The following is a 21,339-nucleotide window of genomic DNA, read 5'->3' on the forward strand; positions in this document are numbered from 1 at the left end:
GATCTGTTTCATATATGATAATACACGTTTCAATGCCATTCTCCCAAATCAGCCCACCCTCGCCCTCTCCCACAGAGTCCAAAAGACTGTTCTATTCATCTGTGTCTCTTTTGCTGTCTTGCAATAGTTATTGTTACCATCTTTCTAAATTCCATATATATGCATTAGTATACTGTGTTGGTGTTTTTCTTTCTGGCTTACTTCACTCTGTATAATAAGCTCCAGTTTCATCCACCTCATTAGAACTGATTCAAATGTATTCTTTTCAATGGCTGAGTAATATTCCATTCTGTATATGTACTACAGCTTTCTTACCCATTCGTCTGCTGATGGACATCTAGGTTGCTTCCACATCCTGGCTATTATAAACAGTGCTGTGATGAACACTGGGGTATACGTGTCTCTTTCAATTCTGGTTTCCTCGGTGTGTATGCCCAGCAGTGGGATTGCTGGGTCATATGGCAGTTCTATTTCCAGTTTTTTAAGGAATCTCCACACTGCTCTCCATAGTGGCTGTACTAGTTTGCATTCCCACCAACAGTGTAAGAGGGTTCCCTTTTCTCCACACCCTCTCCAGCATTTATTGCTTGTAGACTTTTGGATAACAGCCATTCTGACTGGCTTGAAATGTTACCTCACTGTGGTTTTGATTTGCATTTCTCTGATAATGAGAGATGTTGAGCATCTTTTCATGTGTTTATTAGCCATCTGTACGTCTTCTTTGGAGAAATGTCTGTTTAGTTCTTTGGCCCATTTTTTGATTGGGTCATTTATTTTTCTGGAATTGAGCTTCAGGAGTTGCTTGTATATTTTTGAGATTAATGCTTTCTCGGTTGCTTCATTTGTGATTATTTTCTCCCATTCTGAAGGCTGTCTTTTCACCTTGCTTATAGTTTCCTTTGTTGTGCAAAAGCTTTTAAGTTTCATTAGGTCCCATTGGTTTATTTTTACTTTTATTTCCAATACTCTGGGAGGTGGGTCATAGAGGATCCTGCTGTGATTTATGTCGGAGAGTGTTTTGCCTATGTTTTCCTCTAGGAGTTTTATAGTTTCTGGTCTTAGGTTTAGATCTTTAATCCATTTTGAGTTTATTTTTGTGTATGGTGTTACAAAGTGTTCTAGTTTCATTCTTTTACAAGTGGTTGACCAGTTTTCACAGCACCACTTGTTAAAGAGATTGTCTTTTCTCCATTGTATATTCTTTCCTCATTTGTCAAAGAAAAGGTGTCCACAGGTGTGTGGATTTACCTCTGGGCTTTCTATTTTGTTCCAGTGATCTATATTTCTGTCTTTGTGCCAGTACCATACTGTCTTGATGACTGTGGCTTTGTAGTAGAGCCTGAAGTCAGGCAGGTTGATTCCTCCAGGTCCATTCTTCTCAAGATTGTTGGCTATTCAAGGTTTTTTGGATTTCCAAATTTCACAATGTATAAATTGTGAAGTTATTTGCTCTAGTTCTCTGAAAAATACCATTGGTAGCTTGATATGGATTGCATTGAATCTATAGATTGCTTTGGGTAGTACACTCATTTTCATTATATGGATTCTTCCAATCCATGAACATGGTATATTTCTCCATCTATTTGTGTCCTCTTTGATTTCATTCATCAGTGTTTTATGGTTTTCTACACATAGGTCTTTTGTTTCTTTAGGTAGATATATTCCTAAGTATTTTATTCTTTTAATTGCAATGGCGAATGGGATGGTTTCCTTAATTTCTCTTTCTGCTTTCTCATTGTTAGTGTGTAGGAATGCAAGGGATTTCTGCATGTTAATTCTATATCCTACAGCTTTACTATATTCACTGATTAGCTCTATTAATTTTCTGGTGGCATCTTTAGGGTTTTCTATGTAGAGGATCATGTCATCTGCAAACAGTGAGAGTTTTAATTCTTCTTTTCCAATCTGGATTCCTTTTATATCTTTTTCTGCTCTGACTGCTGTGGTCAAAACTTCCAACACTATGTTGAATAGTAGTGGTGAGAGTGGGTACCCTTGTCTTGTTCCTGATTCCAGGGGAAATGCTTTCAATTTTCCACCGTTGAGGATAATGTTTGCTGTGGGTTTGTCATATATAGCTTTTATGATGTTGAGGTATGTTCCTTCTATTTCTGCTTTCTGGAGGGTTTTTATCATAAATGGATGTTGAATTTTGTCAAAGGCTTTTTCTGCATCTATTGAGATAATCATATGGTTTTTATCTTTCAATTTGTTAATGTGGTGTATTACATTGATTGATTTGCGGATACTGAAGAATCCCTGCATCCCTGGGACAAAGCCCACTTGGTCACAATGTATGATCTTTTTAATATGTTGTTGAATCCTGTTTGCTAGAATTTTGTTAAGCATTTTTGCATCTATGTTCATCAGTGATATTGGCCTGTAGTTTTCTTTTTTTTGTGGCATCTTTGTCTGGTTTTGGTATTAGGGTGATGATGGCCTCACAGAATGAGTTTGGAAGTTTCCCTTCCTCTGCAATATTCTGGAAAAGTTTGAGCTTAGCTCCTCTCTAAACTTTTGGTAGAATCCAGCTGTGAAGCACTCTGGTCCTGGGCTTTTGTTTGCTGGAAGATTTCTGATTACAGTTTTGATTTCCGTGCTTGTGATGGGTCTGTTAAGATTTTCTATTTCTTCCTGGTTCAGTTTTGGAAAGTTGTACTTCTCTAAGAATTTGTCCATTTCTTCCAAGTTGTCCATTTTATTGGCATATAGTTGCTGATAGTAGTCTCTTATGATCCTTTATATTTCTGTGTTACCTGTTGTGATTTCTCCACTTTCATTTCTAATTTCGTTGATTTGATTATTCTCCCTTTGTTTCTGGATGAGTCTGGCTAATGGTTTGTCAATTTTATTTATCTTCTCAGAGAAACAGCTTTTGGCTTTGTTGATTTTTGCTATGGTCTCTTGTTTCTTTTGCATTTATTTCTGCCCTAATTTTTAAGATTTCTTTCCTTCTACTAACCCTAGGGTTCTTCATTTCTTCCTTTTCTAGTTGCTTTAGGTGTAGAGTTAGGTTATTTGGACCATATTTTTTTAAAGTGAAGTATAGCTGATTTACAAAGTTGTATTAGTTTCTGGTACACGGTAAAGTGATTCCTAAATACATACATATAGATATACCTACCTGTATATGTATATATACATATTCTTTCCCACTGAGTTATCACACAGTACTGAATGTCCTTTCATGGGCTCTAACAGCAGGACTGTGCTGTTCACCTACCAGTTTCCATACAGTAGTGTGTACCCACTAATCCAAGGCTCCCAGTTTTATCCTTCCCCGCTACCTTTCCTCTTTGGTAACTGTAAGGTTGTTTTCTGTCCATGAATTTGTTTCTGTTTTGTAAACAAGTTCATTTGTGACATATTTTAGATTCTACATATAAGTGATATCACATGATATTTGCCTTTCTCTTTCTGACTAACTTCACTTAGTATGATAATCTCTAGGCTCATTCATGTTGCTGCAAATGGCATTACTTCGTTCTTTTTTTTCTTTACTGAGTAGTATTCCACTGTGTATATATACCACACCTTCTTTATCCATTCATCTATCTATGGACATTTAGATGTTTCTATTCTTTGGCTACTGTAAATAGTGATGCTGTCAACAGTGGGGTGCATGTATCTTTTAAAATTAGAATTTTCTCTGGATATATGCCCACAAGTGGGATTGCTGGATCATATGGCAACTCAATGTTCAGTTTTTTAAGGAACCTCCATACTGTTCTCCATAGCAGCTGCACCATTATAAATTCCCACCAACAGTGTCGGAGGGTTCCCTTTTCTCCACACCTTCTCCAGTATTTATTAAAAGCCTCTTAAATGATGGCCATTCTGACCAGTGTGAGGTAGTAACTCACTGTCATTTCGATTTGCATTTCTCTAGTAATTAATGATGTTAAGCATCTTTTCATGTGTATCTTGGCCAGCTGTGCATCTTTTTTGGAAAACTGTCTTTGGGGCCAATTTTAATTGCAAAATCACTTAAAAAAGGGGGGTGCAAAACGCTTTTTAAAAAGCAGCACTAAATAGACCATGAAAAGTACACTTGTTTAAAAAACTGAGAGCTGAAACAAGGAAGAGTACTCCAAAGAAGATATACAACCAACCAAAAAACACATGAAAAGGTGCTCAACATCACTCATTATTAGAGAAATGCAAATCAAAACTACAATGAGGTATTATCACCTCACATCGGTTAGAATGGCCATCATCAAAAAATCTACAAACAACAAATCATTTGCGATGATATGGAGAAAAGGGGACCTTACTGCAATGATGGTGGAAATATAACTGACACCGCTACTACGGAGAACAGGATGGAGGTTCCTTACGGAGCTAGGAATAAAAAACTACCATATGACCCAGCAAACCTACTACTGGGAATATACCATAGGAAAACCATAACTCAAAAAGATACATGGATACCAATGTTCACTGCAGCACTATTTATAACAGCAAGGACACAGAAGCAATACAGAAGTCCACTGACAGAGGAACAGATAAAGAAGTTGGGGTACATATATATATATATATATAATGGAATATTACACAGCCATAAACAGGACCAAAATTGGGTCATTTTTGTGATGTGAATGAACCTAGAGTCTGTAAACAGAGTGAAGCAAGTCAGAAAGAGAAAATGAAATACCATATATTAATGCATATGGAATAAAAAAAAAAATGGTACTGATGAACCTATATGCAGGGCAGGAATAGACACAGACACAGAAAACAGACTTGAGGACACAGAACAGGGAAGGAGAGGGTGGGATGAATTAAGAGAGTAGCACAGATATAAATACACTACCATGTGTAAACAGATAGCTAGTGAGAAGCTGCTGTAGAGAACTCAGCTCAGGGTTCTACGGTGACCTAGAGGAGAAGGATGGGTGGGTGGAGAGACTCAGAAGGGAGGAGACATATGTACATTTGTATTTTATTCACTTTGCTGTACAGTACACACCAACACAACACTGTAAAGCAATTATACTCCAATTAAAATAAACAATTAAAAATAAGGGAGAATACTGTCCTGTTTGACTTCATCTGGAAATGTGTGTGTCATAGTACTCAAAATTTTCACTGCTCTGCATATGTCCACAAATGGTCATATAATCACTATAAGTATATTTTAGGTTTATAAATAAATTTCAGCAAGCAGACTAATTCACAAATACAGAATCTGTAAATAATGAGGATCAACTGTACATATTAAAAGCACATCTACAGATAGATTGCTTTAAAAAAACTGTTTTATAAACTATTTTAAAAATATTATAAGAATGCTTAACTGATATCATGTAGTCATTCAGATTTGCACAGACTGAAGTAAAATAATCAGACTAATACAAAAAGGAAAAGATACAATCAGGACAGACATTTACAATGGTTTTCTGCTTTTTTTCTTTTTGTTTTGTTTTGTTGCCTGTACTGTGCAGCATGTGGAATCTGTGCCCTGAGCAGGGATCGAATCTAAGCCCTTGGCAGTGAGAGCATAGAGACCTAACCCACTGGAATGGCTAGGGAATTTCCTACAATGATTTTATAACTCACACATGTTGTAAATTCCAGGCAATGTTAAAATTTTAAGGGGAGGCAATTCACACTACTTTACATCACAGCAATTATCTTGTAGGTATTTAACTCAAAAATTCACTAATCAAAATGCTGAGTTTAACCTAAGAGCAAAATCAATATTCTACCAGGAATGAGTCTCATGACAATATTTACCATTCTGGTAACCTCAGCTGGATCTTTGATGACAGTGCTTCCTCAGAGCTCAAAAACAGACTCTTGGCCTTTTGCCACAAAGTCTGTGACTAAAGAAAAGAAACTAATCCAATAATGTAAGATACAGCTCAAAGTACAAGGGCAATGATTCAATGCTGGGTAATATCGCAAAATGTGAATGTAAAAAACAAACAACAACAAAAGAAACGGCAGGATTCTTTTTGGCAATAAGCAAAAAGAATTGTTCAAAACATATAGCAATCCCACCCCAAAGTCAACGAAACATTGAATTAAATCATACTCATGCTCATTTGACAGCACATATAATAAAACTGAAACAATACAGAGAAGATTAGCAAGGCTACCTGCCCAAGATGACACACAAATTCATGAAACATTCCATATTTTTAAAAAAACAATTAAAAATCAAGTTCATACTATCCAAAGCAGTCTACATATTTAATGCACCCCTAACAAAATTCCAATCGCATTTTTCACAAAAATAGAAGAGACAATCTTAAAACTTGTATGGAACCACATAAAACCCTGAAAAGTCAAAGCAATATTGAGAAAGAAGAACAGAGGTGAAAGCAACATGCTCCCTGGTTTAAAACTGTATGACAAAGCTATAATAATCAAACAGTATACTAATGGAATAAAAACAGAAACAAATCAGTGGAACAGAACAGAGAGCCCAGAGATAAACTCTTGCATATATATGGTCAATTAATTTATGACAGAGGAACCAAAAACATAACATGGAGACAGGACAACCTCTTCAATAAATGGTTCTCAGAGAACTAGACAAGCACATACAAAAGAAGGACCGGACCTTTATCTTAGACCACAAACAAAAATCAATTCAAAATGGACTAAAGATTTAAACGCAAGACCTGAAATCATAAAGCCCCTAAAAGAAAACAAAAGAGGTAAACTCCTTGACATCCATCTTGGCAATAATTGAAGATAACAAGCCTTAACATGTATGTACTTAAGAGAGCACTGACATATGTAAGCTGTAAGGAAGGAGAGGGACTTGAATGAAGGCAGTCAAAAGGTACTACAAACTTCCAGTTATAAGATAAATAAGAATTAAGGATATAAATGTACAAGATTAATAATAATTACCACTGCTGTATGTCATATATGAAAGCTGTTACGAGTAAATTCTGAGTTCTCATCACAAGAAAAATATTTTTTTAAAAGTTCTTTAATTTTGTATCTATAGGAGATGATGGATGTTCACTAAACTTGCTATGATAATATCTCATGATGTGCATGCATGCATGTCACCAAGTCATGTCCGACTCTTGGCAATCCCATGCACTGCGGCCCACCAGGCTCCTCTGTCCATGGGATTTCCCAGGCAAGAATACTGGAGTTGGTTGCCATTTCCTTCTCCAGGGGATCTTCCCAACCCAAGGATCAAACCCATGACTCCTGCTTGGCAGATGGATTCTTTACCACTGAGGCACAGGGGAAGCCATGAAACTCTTATTAGAGGAAAATAAAGGCATAACACTCTTTGACATACATCACAGCAATACCTTTTACAATCTGTCTCCTAGAGTAAGAGAAATAAAAGCAAAAATAAAGAAACGGGATCTAATCAAATTCAAAAGCTTTTGCACAGCAAAAGAAACCATAAACAAAATGAAAAGACAATCCATAGAAAGGGAGAAAATATTTGCAACAGTATGACCCACCTGGAATTAATCTTCAAAATTTACAAACAGCTCATGTAGCTCTACATCAAAAAACAAAGTGAAAGTCAAAGTGCAAGTCGCTCAGCCGTGTCCAACTCTTTGCAACACCATGGACTACACAGTCCATGGAATTCTCCAGGCCAGAATACTGTAGTGAGTAGCCTTTCCCTTCTCCAGGGGATCTTCCCAACTCAGGGATTGAACCCAGGTCTCCCACATTGCAGGCGGATTCTTTATCTGCTGAGCCATAAGGGAAGCCCAAGAATACTGGAGTGGGTAGCCTATCCCTTCTCCAGTGGATTCTTCCCAACCCATGAACTGAACTGGGGTCTCCTGCACTGCAGGTGGATTCTTTACCAACTGAACTATCAGGGAAGCCCTATGGAAAAAAAACAAACAATCCAGTCAAAAAATAGGCAGAAGACCTAAATAGCCATTTTGCCAAAGAAGTCATACAGACAGACAAATATTTTAAGAAAAGATGCTCAACGCTGCTAATTACTAGAGAAATGCAAATGAAAACTACAATGAGGTATCATCTCAAACCAACCAGGATAGTCTACAAACAATTAATGCTGGAGACAGTGAGGAGGAAAGGGAACCCTCCTACACTTTTGGTACAAATGTAATTGGTGGAGCCACTATTGAGAACAGTACAGAGGTTTATTAAGAAACGAAATACAGAGCTACTATATGACCCAGCAATCTCATTCCTGGGCATATATCTGGAAAAAAACATGGTTGAAAAGGATACATGGACCCCAATATTCACAGCAGTGCTATTTACAATAGCCAAGATATGGAAGCAACCTAAATGTCCATCAACAGAGGAATGGATAAAGACAACACAGTAAATACACACAATGGAATATTACTCAGCCATTAAAATGAATGAAATAGTGCCATTTGCAACAATATGAATGGACGTGGAGATTAACATACTAAGTGAAGTAAGTCAGACTGACAAAGACAAATATCATATATCACATCACTTATTTATGGAATCTAAAAGAAGATGATACAAATGAACTCATTTACAAAACAGAAACAGACTCACAGACTTAGAGAACGAACTTATGTGCTACCGCATAGCATAGGAAACTCTGTTCAATACCCTATAACAACCTAAATGGGCAAAGAACTTAAAAAGGAATAGATTACATGTATGTATATAACTGAATCATTTTTTTGTTCACCTGAAATTAACAACTTTACTCCATTTTAAAATAAAAATTAAAAAAAAGGAAAGATATGTGGGAAATCTCCAAATACTTAAAAAGATTTTAAAAATATATTTTTAAACGTAACAGTCAAAGAAGAAATCTCAAGAGAAATTTTAAAATTTTTGAATTAAACTTTCACTCAATATAACAAAACCTGTGGAATCCAGCAAAAGCAGTGTTTAGGGGGAAATTTATAGCATTGAATGCATATGTTAGAGAAAAAGATAGATTTGAAAGCAATAATCTAAGGTTTAACTTCAGGAAACTAGAGAAAGATGAAAAACATAAAACTAAAGCAAACAGGAGAAAGTAAATAAAAATCAGATTAAAAATTATTGAAATTAAAGACAAAAATCAACAGATTAAAAATCAACAAAACGAAACCTGGTTCTTTGAAATGCTCAAAGATTCTTTGAAAATTTATAAATTTCTATCCAAGATAACCTAGTAAAAAAGAGAAATGACACAAATCACTAGTATTAGAAATAAAAGAGGTCCATCACTACTAACCTATGGACATCAAAAGTATAATTCAGAAATAATATGAACTCTACGCTTGCAAATTTGATGATTTAGATGAACTAGAACAATTCCTTGAAAGATACAAGCTATCAAAACTCACACAAGATGAAACAGATAACCTGAAGAGTCCAATACCTATTTTTACAATTGAATAATTGTAATAATAATAATGATAATATTAATAATATCTCAGCAAGCCAGGATTCAAGAGTGAACTTCTTCAATTTGATAAACAGTGTAAGAAACTTTACTTGATATTTAATGGTGAAAAAGTTGAAGCTTTTTCATTCAGATCTGGTATAAGGTAAGGACGAACCTTCTCATCATTGCTTTTCTACATCATACTGGAAGCCCTTGCTAATCCAGTAGGCAAGAAAAAGAAATAAGAGGTAAACAGATTGGGATGGAAGACACAAATCTGTCTCTATTCACACATAAGCACTTACGCAGAAAATGTAAAAGTGACAAAAATCTCCTAGAATTAATAAGCAGTTATAACAAGGCTGCATGATATAAGGTTAATATACAAAAGTCAATTGATTTCTTATATATCATCAATGAACAGTTGAAATTTGAAATTATAAACAAGATATCATTAATATTAACAACTAAAAAACCACCCTGAGATATTTATGTATAAATTTTTAAATGTATAAGATTTACAGGAGGAAAATCATAAAACTCTGATTAAAGAAATCAAAGAAGATACAAATAAACAGCAAGCTATCTCATGTTAAAGGACAGGAAGTATTACTATTGGTAAGATGTCAACTTTTCCCAATCTACAGTTTCAATGCAATCTCAATCAAAATCCCAGTAAGTTATTTTGTAAATATCAACAAACTGATGTGTTGGAGATTTGATAAAGTTTGGAGAGGCAAATGATCCAGAAGAGTCAACACAACACTGAAGGAAAAGAACAAATGTGAGGACTCATATAAACTGATTTTAAGAGTTATTATAAAGTTACATTAATCAGGACAGTGTGGTACTGCTGAAAGATCAAACAAATATATCAATAAAACAAACAGAAAGCTCAAAAATAGAGCCCCTGAAATATACTCAGTTGATACCTGATAAAGGAATAAATAGATGGGGAAACAGTGGAAACAGTGTCAGACTTTATTTTTTTGCATTTCAAAATCATTGCAGATGGTGATTGCAGCCATTAAATTAAAAGATGCTTACTCCTTGGAAGGAGTTATGACCAACCTAGATAACATATTAAAAAGCAGAGACATTACATTGCCAACTAAGGCCAGTCCAGTCAAGGCTATGGTTTTTCCGGTGGTCATGTATGGATATGAGAGTTGGACTGTGAAGAAAGCTGAGTGCTGAAGAATTGATGCTTTTGAACTGTGGTGTTGGAGAAGACTCCTGAGAGTCCCTTGGACTGCAAGGAGATCCAACCAGTCCATCCTAAAGGAGATCAGTCCTGGGTGTTCACTGGAAGGACTGATGCTGAAGCTGAAACTCTAGTACTTTGGCCACCTCATGTGAAGAGTTGACTCACTGGTAAAGACCCTGATGATGGGAGGGATTGGGGGCAGGAGGAGAAGGGGACGACAGAGGATGAGATGGCTGGATGGCATCACCGACTCCATGGACATGAGTTTGAGTAAACTCCAGGAGTTGGTGATGGACAGGGAGGCCTAGTGTGCTGTGATTCATGGGGTCGCAAAGAGTCGGACACGACTGAGCGACTGAACTGAACTAAACTGAAAGGAGTAAAAGCAATAGAAAGCAAAGACAGTCTTTTCAACAAATGATGCTGGAACAAGTGGACATTCATATGCAAAAATATGCACCTAGACAAAGACCTTATAGCTTTCACAAAAGATAAAAATGGATCATAGAACTAAATTGTAAATGCAAAATCGTAATACTTCTAGAGCGTAACATGGCTGAAAACTTAATGATCTTATGTTTTATTTTATCTTAAGTTAAAGATTCTAGAATATGGCTGAAGCAATGAAATCTCTCCTTTGAGAGAGGTTTAAAAGAGGACACCAGATTTACTTTCACTGAGGTTTAACACAAAAAGAGAAAAATGAAGAATATAAAAGAATCAAAGTTGAAAACAAATGAGTTCTCTTATTGTCTAATAAATAAATACATGACTTCCTAGCCATTTCCATCAAAAAAAAAAAGTATATACATGACATGTCTATAGTTTCACAGTAGCAATCTGGCAGTATCACAGGCTAAACCAGCCTTTTACTTCAAAATGCAGTAACTCATATTTAAACAAACAATCCAGAAGATCCTTGACCCAATAAAGTGCCATACAAGATGAGCCAATGAACAAAAGTGAGGTACATAGACTACTGGAGATAATAAACCTTAGGTGGTACACAGATACATATTTCAAATTTTAATTATTATGAACTCATTTTATAGCTTACTTGTCATAGCACAGGATGTTGATTTCCCATTTAGGGTGACAATGCATAAAGTTTCATTTTGAAACACATTTATTTAGGTAGCAAAACAGGGTCAATTTAGATCTGGGAATACTATGAACATCAACTATGAATGACTTTTGAAAATCACTGATATAGGTTACATGTGGCATATATAATAGTGGTCACATCAATGTTGGGCATTCTGCTAAGTACTTCACATACATTATCTTATTCTATCTTTACAACAATCTATTCGATCATTACTAAATCGAATTCACAGATTTTATGTTAGAAAACTAAGGGTCAAAAAAAATGCTAAAAAATCCACCCAAGGTCATCAAGGATAATAAAAGGCAGAGCCACAGGTCTGTCTGTCAGATACCAAAGCCTTGAGTTCTTGCCCTACGTGTTATACTATTTCTCTAGGGTAAAGGAGGAAAGACTGAGAATATAAGAGGACAAAGTAAAACTGAAGTGAATCTCTTTGAGACAAACACATCAGTCACTTAGTGTGATTCCCAACATAAGGTCATATGCAACATGTTTCCTTGCCATAACTACAATGCAGTTACAGCACTTGCTTGAGCTTCAGGGACCAAGCTTTGTTGTGCCAGAAAATACTGCTAGAGAAAGGATTAAGCAACAAAGTTATATGGAACATCAAAGTTCATACTCCTTATATCCATGTATGTTTTTGTATCCCATGTATCCAAGAATGTGTGATTACCGTCACTTAACCAGTCCCTACATCTAGGAGCCCAACAAAGGACAAAGCACATTTCTGTTAAAACAAGGGTCTCTTCTGGTTGTATCTGCTTGTTTAGTGGTCCAATGCTAGCAACCATACTACAGACTCCTCCCAAGTGTGCTTGAATTCCAAGCACTTTTAATATTTAATAAAAAAGGAATCAGTGGCCTACTGCATTACATCCCCATTTGACTATGGGACAGAGAAGTTTAAAGAATTATATTTTATCAGAGTAAGTAAGGAAAGAAGTAAATTTTCCAGTGTATACCATGAAACAATTCTATATTATGAAAGGCTGGAGAAAATGTACCTGAATTCATTTAGTGCATCAACTATTCGATTATATGCCAAACTCCTCTGACTGGCATCAGCTGATCTCCGGCTCATTTTCATAGCCTTGAAAGCAATGAAATAGTTAATTTTAAAGTGACCATGGGCAAAATATGGGGGGAAAAAGTAAAAGACAAAATCACGTATTTCTATAACATTTTACCTACCATTCTTAACTAGATATGTATAAAGGCAGCACACATATTTCTAGTTGCTTGTTTTTGCACTTTTGGTCATTAATGAGTATGATAAAATTCAAATTTTTCTGATGTTAGGCCTCTTAATTGAAAGAGAATGTCAAAACACAAAGAAATTGATGTTGACAGTTTCTGAGTTACATAAAACTTTTCTCCCAAACAGATCATAAAATGCTAACTCAGTAACAACTCCTGAGTTTCACTAATAATCCATACATAGTGGTTCTGTTAAATAAATCCTTTTTTTAAATCTAAAACATAAATATTCTACTGAAAGATATCTCAAGTTATTAGTAATATTTGCTTTCTTAAAAAGATATTTAGCCAAGGTTGTCTACTTTAGGTAGACAAAAAGAAGATCAGGATTAGAATATGGTTATCAGAAAGAACTTCGGAATTTTTAAAACTTTTTCAAAGAGAATGTAATTCTACATTACTTATGTAATTACACATTAATTTTTTAAATGTTCAAATGTATATTTAAGAGAAGGTTAGACTACTTCAGGCCACAATCATTCACGTACATACCAAAGCTTCATAAGGTAAAAGTGACAATTTTTGCTTTTACAAAATGCTGAGAGACTCCTAATATATAAAGAAGCAAATATTCTTTGGCTAGAATTGAGCAATATTCTTCCTTAACTTTATGAACAATAAAAAAATTTTAACTACATTATAGATCTCAAAAGGTAGTGCAGACTTTGAAATAACTCCCACAGTGCTCAGAAACAGAATCTATAGTTTTTCATTTAAAATATAAAAATAAGTGATAATTCGAAAACAGCCCTAGAACATAACTTATGTAGGTGTTTCAATGTTTACTATATTCTAGGATTAATTAACTATAAAATAAGTTCTATTCATTTATATCAAAGTATTCATTCAGCTCTTTCAGTTTTTTAAAGAAATGAGTTGCTAAACATGAACAAATATACAACTGCAATGTGCCCTTTAGGGTGCAGAATGAATAAAGCATTAAAACATTTAAAAAGTAACCTCTAACATTCTGTATTGCTTGAATATTTCAAGTTTTATACAAAGTTTAAACACTTTTCCCTGTAACCGAAATGTCAGTTCAGCCACAGCTTAATATTCTGTGTACTGACTTTGTCAACAACTGACTACAAAAAACATATCAGCAAACTGAAGAAAATGTCATGAGTGTTGAACTTCTGAAAAACGAAAATGGACTTTACTCATTACTCACTAAAAAGGTATTGCTAATGATCTATTTGTCTTTTAATAGATTTAGTGTGAATAACTAACATTGTGCCTTCTTTAGAGGCACATGATCCTCAGGCACTGAGTTACTGAAATGCACCCTCTGCTTTCTAGACCATTCTAATTGCTCCTGCATCTCAAGTTTCTTTTACTAGTCTCTTTCAAACATGTTTCCATAATAACCTTCTTAGAGCACAATTTGAAGACAGTCAAACAAAGTCAAAAATCCTTGCAAGCATTCTAGACTCTCTGTGGTCTTGTCCACATTAACTCTGTTAGCCATACCACCTACTACTACTCTTTGTATCCTTTCCTTTGCGCATTCTGTCACAGGGATTAAGAAATTTAGTTATGTTCAATGATTCAACTTATAGGAATCTCGTAAAACATAATCTGGAAAATTCACCAAGCTGTTAACTGAAGTGTAGCTATAGCTGAGAAAAAGCAGATATGGCCTAATTAAAAAGTTACTTAAATGGAGGAAAGCCACTAAAATATATTTAAGAACCATTTATGAGAAATAAACATGTTAACAAGGATGAATTCTTCAAAACAGGCATGTAATAAAAACAATATGAACACAGCACAGTCCCAATCAAGTAAAATACAATATGCATAGAAAAGGTCTGATTAAGAGTTTCAGCAAAATGTTAATAAGTTATCTTTGGGTGGCAAAGATAGCAATTTTGCCTGTTACTCTGCTGTATCCATTTTTCAAAGCATCATGTTTAAAAAATTCTACAACTCCTAAAAAAAAAAATTCTACAACTCCTTTAAGATGCAGTCCAAATGAAACATCTTCCCAGTAGGAAGTCATTTTTCTTCCCTATGAACTCCTAAAAATCTTTGCTTTTCCTTCTTTTTTATTTACTCTTATGTTCTATCTTATATTCAATTTTCTCTACATCAATTTATTACATGCACTATCAGCAGCATGTGACACAACTGATCACTCCTACCTTCTTAGACCACTTTCTTCACCAGGCTTACCCCAAAAGTACTCTCTCTTGTTTTTCCTTGTACTTAAATGGGAAATCCTCAGTCTCCCTGACTAGTTCTCAGTTCCTCCAACTTTAACTACTGAAATGCTCCACAAATCAGGATCTCCTCTCCCTTTCAATCAGCTTCTTAGATTAAAATACCATCTATATACTGATGGGGCTTCCCTGGTGGCTCAGAGGTTAAAGCATCTGCCTCCAATGCGGGAGACCTGGGTTCGATCCCTGGGTTGGGAAGATTCCCTGGAGAAGGGAATGGTAACCCACTCCAGTATTCTTGCCTGGAGAATCCCATGGACAGAGGAGCCTTGTAGGTTGCAGTCCACGGGGTCGCAACTGAGTGACTTCCCTTTCACTTATATACTGATGACTGCTCATCCTGGACCCTAAACTCTAGACTCACAATTACTTGGATGTCCAGGAGGCATCACAAACAAACTCCTGATCCTCTTACACCAAACCTGTTCCATTTGTAGTTTTCCCATTTTAGTTCTGGCAATTCTATTCATCTTACTGCTCAGAAGAAAAATCCCAGTTCATCTCCATGATTCTTTTGCAGCTCCAACTCAGTTCATCAGCTAATCTCATTAGCTCTATTTTCAAATATATCCAGAATCCAACCATTTCTCACCAATTCCATCATGAAACTGGTTTGACTACCCATCATCTCTCAGTTGAATTATATTTCAATAGCCTTGTAACTGATCCCAAAGCATCCAACTTTACCCCTAGAAGATCTATTCTCCACCAGCAGTAAGAGTGATTCTCATGAATCACGTCATTTTCCTGCTCAAAACACTCCCATGGCTTCCTATCTTTCTTAAGTGTATATGTCCATGCTCGTACAATGGTATCCTGTATGGCCCTACATGATTTAGTCCTACTTCTAACCTAGCCGTTTTGGCCTCCTTACTCCTCCCTACTGATGCCCAAGCATCAGGCTTACTTCTTTGCCTCTACCTGTAAAATTCTTGTCTCAGATGGTTATACCCAATTTCCTCTGTATCTCTGGGTCACATGTGACTTTATCAGGAGCATTCTTGACTATCCTATAAAAATTTGTAATCCTCCATCCAGCACTCCATAAAAACCTTTATTTTTCTTCATAGTACTTATTACCATCTAAAATCTTATACATTCATTTGTTTGCTGCCCCATGATCTAGAGTGTTGCTTTTTTTCACTCTTATCCTCAGTTGCTAGAAGAGGCCTGCCACATTATAGGCCCTCAAATATTTATTTATTGAATGGATAAATGACCTTAGATCTTTTTTAAGGCAATAAGCTCCTTAAAAAGAACTAAAGTCAATATTATATGGCAGCCTAGATGGGAGGGGAATTTTGGAGGAGAATGGATACATACATGTATGGCTGAATCCCTTTGCTGTTCACCTGAAATTATCACAGCATTGTTAATCAGCTATACCCCAATACAAAATAATAAGTTTAATTTAAAAAAAAAAACAACTGAAGTCTACTTTGCATCTCCCAGGTCACTTTGTAGGGTACCTGCACAGAGTCTGTTAATTTTTCTGCCAAATGAATAAAGACAAGGCTTAAGCAAGAGAATAAGATTCAAAGGAAAATAAAAAATAAAAACAATCCATAAACATGGTTATGCTTACCTGTTCTATTGCACTCTTTAATTTGTTCATGTGGCTTTCAAACAGAGGAAAATGTGAAAAAAAGAATTCATTAAATTTGTTACTTTCATCTTCATCTTTGGATAATGAAAAGATTACCCCAATTGCAATCTTCTTTTTCCTCACAATTCCTGGGTTAGGGCCACAGCTTTCATCTGACAGATTAAAGCTTTCTTCTATAGACCTTAAAAATAAATATGTTTTTTTTTATTTTAAAAATATGAAAATGATTAAATTCACAATTCGATCTCCTTAGTAATTAAATGTAGGCAAGTTAAAGGTCTTGCAGTGTTCTATCACATAAATCTAAAAATTCATATCAATTATGTATATCTTAGAGAAATATATTGGCTATTCCTTTATATTCATATTTTTGTAAGAAACTTCAATAGAGTCAGATTGGGAACATTTTTGTTCAATTATGAAAACAGTGACAGACTTCATTTTTGGGGGGCTCCAAAATCACTGCAGATGGTGACTGTAGCCATGAAATTAAAAGACGCTTGCTCCTTGGAAGAACAGCTATGACCAACCTAGACAGCATTTTAAAAAGCAGAGACATTATTTTGCCACCAAAGGTCCATCTAGTCAAAGCTATGGTTTTTCCAGTAGTCGTGTATGGATGTGAGAGTTGGACTGTAAAGAAAGCTGAGCACCAAAGATACGATGCTTTTGAACTGTGGTGTTGGGGAAGACTCTTGAGAGTCGCTTGGACTGCAGGGAGATCAAACCAGTCCATCCTAAAGGAAATCAGTCCTGAATAGTCATTGGAAGGACTGATGATGATGCTGAAACTCCAATACTTTGGCCAGCTGATGCAAAGAACTGACTCATTGGGAAAGACCCTGACGCTGGGAAAGATTGAAGGCGGAAGGAAAAGGGGGTGACAGAAGATGATATGGTTGGATGGCATCACCGACTCAATGGACGTGAATTTGAGTAAACTCTGGGAGTTAGTGATAGACAGGGAGGCCTGGCGTGCTGCAGTCCATGGGGTAGCAAAGAGTCGGACACAACTGAGCGACTAAACTGAAAAAAAGTAAGCCTGAATTTCAAGGTTTATAGATGAGTCTAATCTCTTCACTGTTCTAGAATCTACTTCTCCCCTTTTGATTCCAAAAGTAAAGTCAAAGATGAAGGAATAAAGGGAGTGAATAAAAAAGGAATCAAGTTTCATCATCTTTACTTATACTTAATACAGATTAAAAAAAAAATTTTCAAGAATGAATTTGCCAAAATAGAAACATGAAAAACTAGAATATCAAAGCATGCAATAATTGGACCAACAACCAAAACAGAAGAGTTAAAACTATTTAACCCTTAAAAGAAAATATAGGATAAAAGCTTCATGACATTGGATTTGGTAGTGATTTCTTGGATGACACCAAAAGTATAGCAACAAAGGAAAAAAATACATTGGGCAACACAGAAATTAGTTAACTGTTGTGTATCTAAAGCAGTTTCCTAGGTGGCTCAGTGATAAAAGAATCTGCCTGCCAGTGAAAGAGATGCAAGTTCAATCCCTGGGTCAGGAAGATCTCCTGGAGGAGGGAATGGCAACCTGCTCCAGTATTCTTGCCTGGGAAATGTCATGGACAGAGGAGCCTGGCGGGCTATAGTCCATAGGGTCACGGAGTCCAGGGTCAGATACGACCAAGTGACTGAACACAAATGCACGCGTACGAAAAGACGTTATCAACAGAATAAAAAGACAACCAATGGAATGGGATAAAATATTTCAAAACATGTATCTGATAAGGGACTGATATCCAGAAGTATATAAAGAACTACTACAATTCAACAACAACACACCTGATTAAAAAATGAGTAAAACACCTGAACAGACATATCTCCAAAGAAAACAAACACATGACCAAAAGCATATGAAAACAACATCACTAGCCATTCAGTTCAGTTCAGTCGCTCAGTCGTGTCTGACTCTTTGCTACCCCATGAATCGCAGCACGCCGGGCCTCCCTGTCCATCACCAACTCCCGGAGTTTACTCAAACTCATGTCCATGGAGTCGGTGATGCCATCCAGCCATCTCATCCTCTGTCGTCCCCTTCTCCTCCTGCCCCCAATCCCTCCCAGCATCAGTGTCTTTTCCAGTGAGTCAACTCTTCACATGAGGTGGCCAAAGTACTGGAGTTTCAGCTTCAGCATCAGTCCTTCCAATGAACATCCAGGACTGATCTCCTTTAGGATGGACTGGTTGGATCTCCTTGCAGTCCAAGGGACTCTCAGGAGTCTTCTCCAACACCACAGTTCAAAAGCATCAATTCTTCAGCACTCAGCTTTCTTCACAGTCCAACTCTCACATTCTTACATGACCACTGGAAAAACCATAGCCTTGACTAGACAGGCCTTTGTTGGCAAAGTAATGTCTCTGCTTCTTAATACACTATCTAGGTGGGTCAAAACTTTCCTTCCAATCACTAGCCATTAGAGAAATGCAAGAGTTGGACACGACTGAGCAACTTCACTTTCACTTTTCACTTTCATGCACTGGAGAAGGAAATGGCAACCCACTCCAGTGTTCTTGCCAGGAGAAACCCAGGGACGGGGGAGCCTGGTGGGCTGCCGTCTATGGGGACACACAGAGTCGGACACGACTGAAGTGACTTAGCAGCAGCAGCAGAGCAGTCAAATTTACAAAGAAAAATATAGCACAGTAGTTGCCAGGGGCTAAAGGGAGGAAGGAATCTACAGCGGTTCAGTTCAGTCGCTCAGTCATGTCCAACTCTTTGTGACCCCATGGACTCATGGGGGGTTCAGTTGGGGTAGATAAAAACAGTTCTAAATGTGAATGGTCATGGATGTACAACAATGTGAAGGTACTTAACACCACTGAACTACACTGCTAATAATGGTTAAAACTGTATATTGTATGGTATGCATAACTTAACACAATTTTTTAAAAAGTAATACACTGTAAAATTTTCCAGTTGTAGACTTTAAAAATACAAAATACAAGTCCAGGCTCTTAACATACAAAATTGTGTTTAGGGAACTATTCAATCTTGTGGTAAAATAAAAGTTCCAACTTACCATCTAGGAAATACCCCATTCTCTAAACTTGTTGTTTGGCTACGTCGCCAGCGTCGCTGGTAGCTGCTGGCACAACTTCGGGTAAGTGAGGAGTTTGGAGAGGGAAATGGTGTAATAAGCAAGCTGCTGAGAGATGCTGTCAAGTCAGAATAAGAACAAGTACAATTTTTAATTTAGTAATAACTAAAAACAGGAACAAATTTCTTTTTAACAAATTTAATAATGGTGACTCAAAATTTCCATTTTGCTGAATGAAGCTCTAAAATCTCCATTAAAAAAATATAAATCATTGTTGGAGCAAGGTCCCAGAAAAAAAAAAATCACATAATAAAAGTAATTCAGTAAGAGATCCTCATATCCTTTTGCCATCCTTACTTTTTCCCACCCTACTCCAGAAGAAAATGCTATTTTCAAACAATCCTTTGGTGATGACACTGTCTCCAAGCTTAGATGAGCCTCTCTGCACAGGTTTATCACAGAACACTTCACACAATAAACTAAGATTATTTTTCTCACTAATCTCTCATTAGAACCTGTGCTCTTTAAGGATATAATCTGGGTGGGTGTTTTTTTGTTTTTTCTTAAATCCTCTGAACGTTTTAATAAAATTTTGTCAGACAAATTTTGGAAGAGTAGATATCTCAGAAAAATATGTATAACACTGGTTCAAAATACCTAAGTTTCTCTGGGCAAGAGACAGTCTGACATTTTAAACCCAGTTAGGAGAAAACAGATAAAAGCAAATACATTTTTTCTACTATGCTATTTAAGCAGTCTCTTGAGCAATACTATTCTTCTGACTGAGTGTGTATTCATCCAGGCCATGCTCCATCAGGCACATTTTTACTATTAAACATGAAAAAAATTTTAATTTAAAATACTTATCTCTGCTGTTTCTACAATTCTCTTGTTAGGCTAATATCAATACCAACAAACTGTACACATAAAATTAAATGATTAAAAAAAGATTAAAAAGGAAATCAATATCAGGAAACAGTGATCTCATAAAAATCCAGATTAATACATGAACCTGTCATTACCAGAGCGTGCTATGCCGCTGTCTCTGTCCTCATTCAGTTCTCTTCCAGGCATGTCCATTGGGTTGCTGTGAACTGTGAATCAAGACAAAACTGTGACTTATAAAACACAGTGCTGTTCAGGTTGATGTTCCTTTTAAAATAGCAAACTAAATCATGCTCATCTCATTGCATTCCTTTATTTTTTTCAACAGCATGGCACAAACCCAACACCAAGAGCTATTATTCAGTTGAACAAGCTTTGAGATCTACGTGAAAACAATCTGTGACATAAAATATAAAGAAGCAAAGGGTGACTAAAATAAGCATTTTAGAAGCACATTCAATGACATGGAATATATTCACAATATACTACTAAATGATAAAAAGGCAAGCTACTGACCAGTAAGAACAATGGTTTCTGAGGCTAAGTGATTGGCATATGATGGTTAACCTACTGTTCTGTCTATATAAATGTATGTTTTAAAATTCTACAATAAAAATTAAGAAAACTGAACAGTATAGTCCCAATTTCTTTTTAAAAC

The 21,339-nt window shown here is 36.1% G+C and overlaps 1 protein-coding gene and 1 non-coding gene across 3 annotated transcripts in view; one reads left to right on the plus strand and one right to left on the minus strand.

Moving 5' to 3' along the window:
- FNIP1 (folliculin interacting protein 1) overlaps positions 1–21,339 on the minus strand; it is a 120,083-nt gene that overhangs the window by 29,564 nt on the left and 69,180 nt on the right. For both annotated transcript variants that reach the window (XM_043465979.1, XM_043465977.1), the window contains 4 exons: positions 20,819–20,890; positions 19,779–19,914; positions 16,711–16,912; positions 12,651–12,736 (listed from right to left, as the gene is read on the minus strand). In XM_043465979.1, coding sequence (XP_043321914.1) covers positions 12,651–12,736; positions 16,711–16,912; positions 19,779–19,914; positions 20,819–20,890 — 496 coding nt within the window. The remainder of the gene's footprint in view (positions 1–12,650; positions 12,737–16,710; positions 16,913–19,778; positions 19,915–20,818; positions 20,891–21,339) is intronic.
- Positions 6,040–6,145, plus strand: LOC122441095. Its single transcript, XR_006269238.1, has one exon. It is a non-coding gene; the product is annotated as a U6 spliceosomal RNA (small nuclear RNA).

This window comes from Cervus canadensis, chromosome 4 (assembly GCF_019320065.1).
Source record: "Cervus canadensis isolate Bull #8, Minnesota chromosome 4, ASM1932006v1, whole genome shotgun sequence".
NCBI lineage: Eukaryota > Metazoa > Chordata > Mammalia > Artiodactyla > Cervidae > Cervus > Cervus canadensis.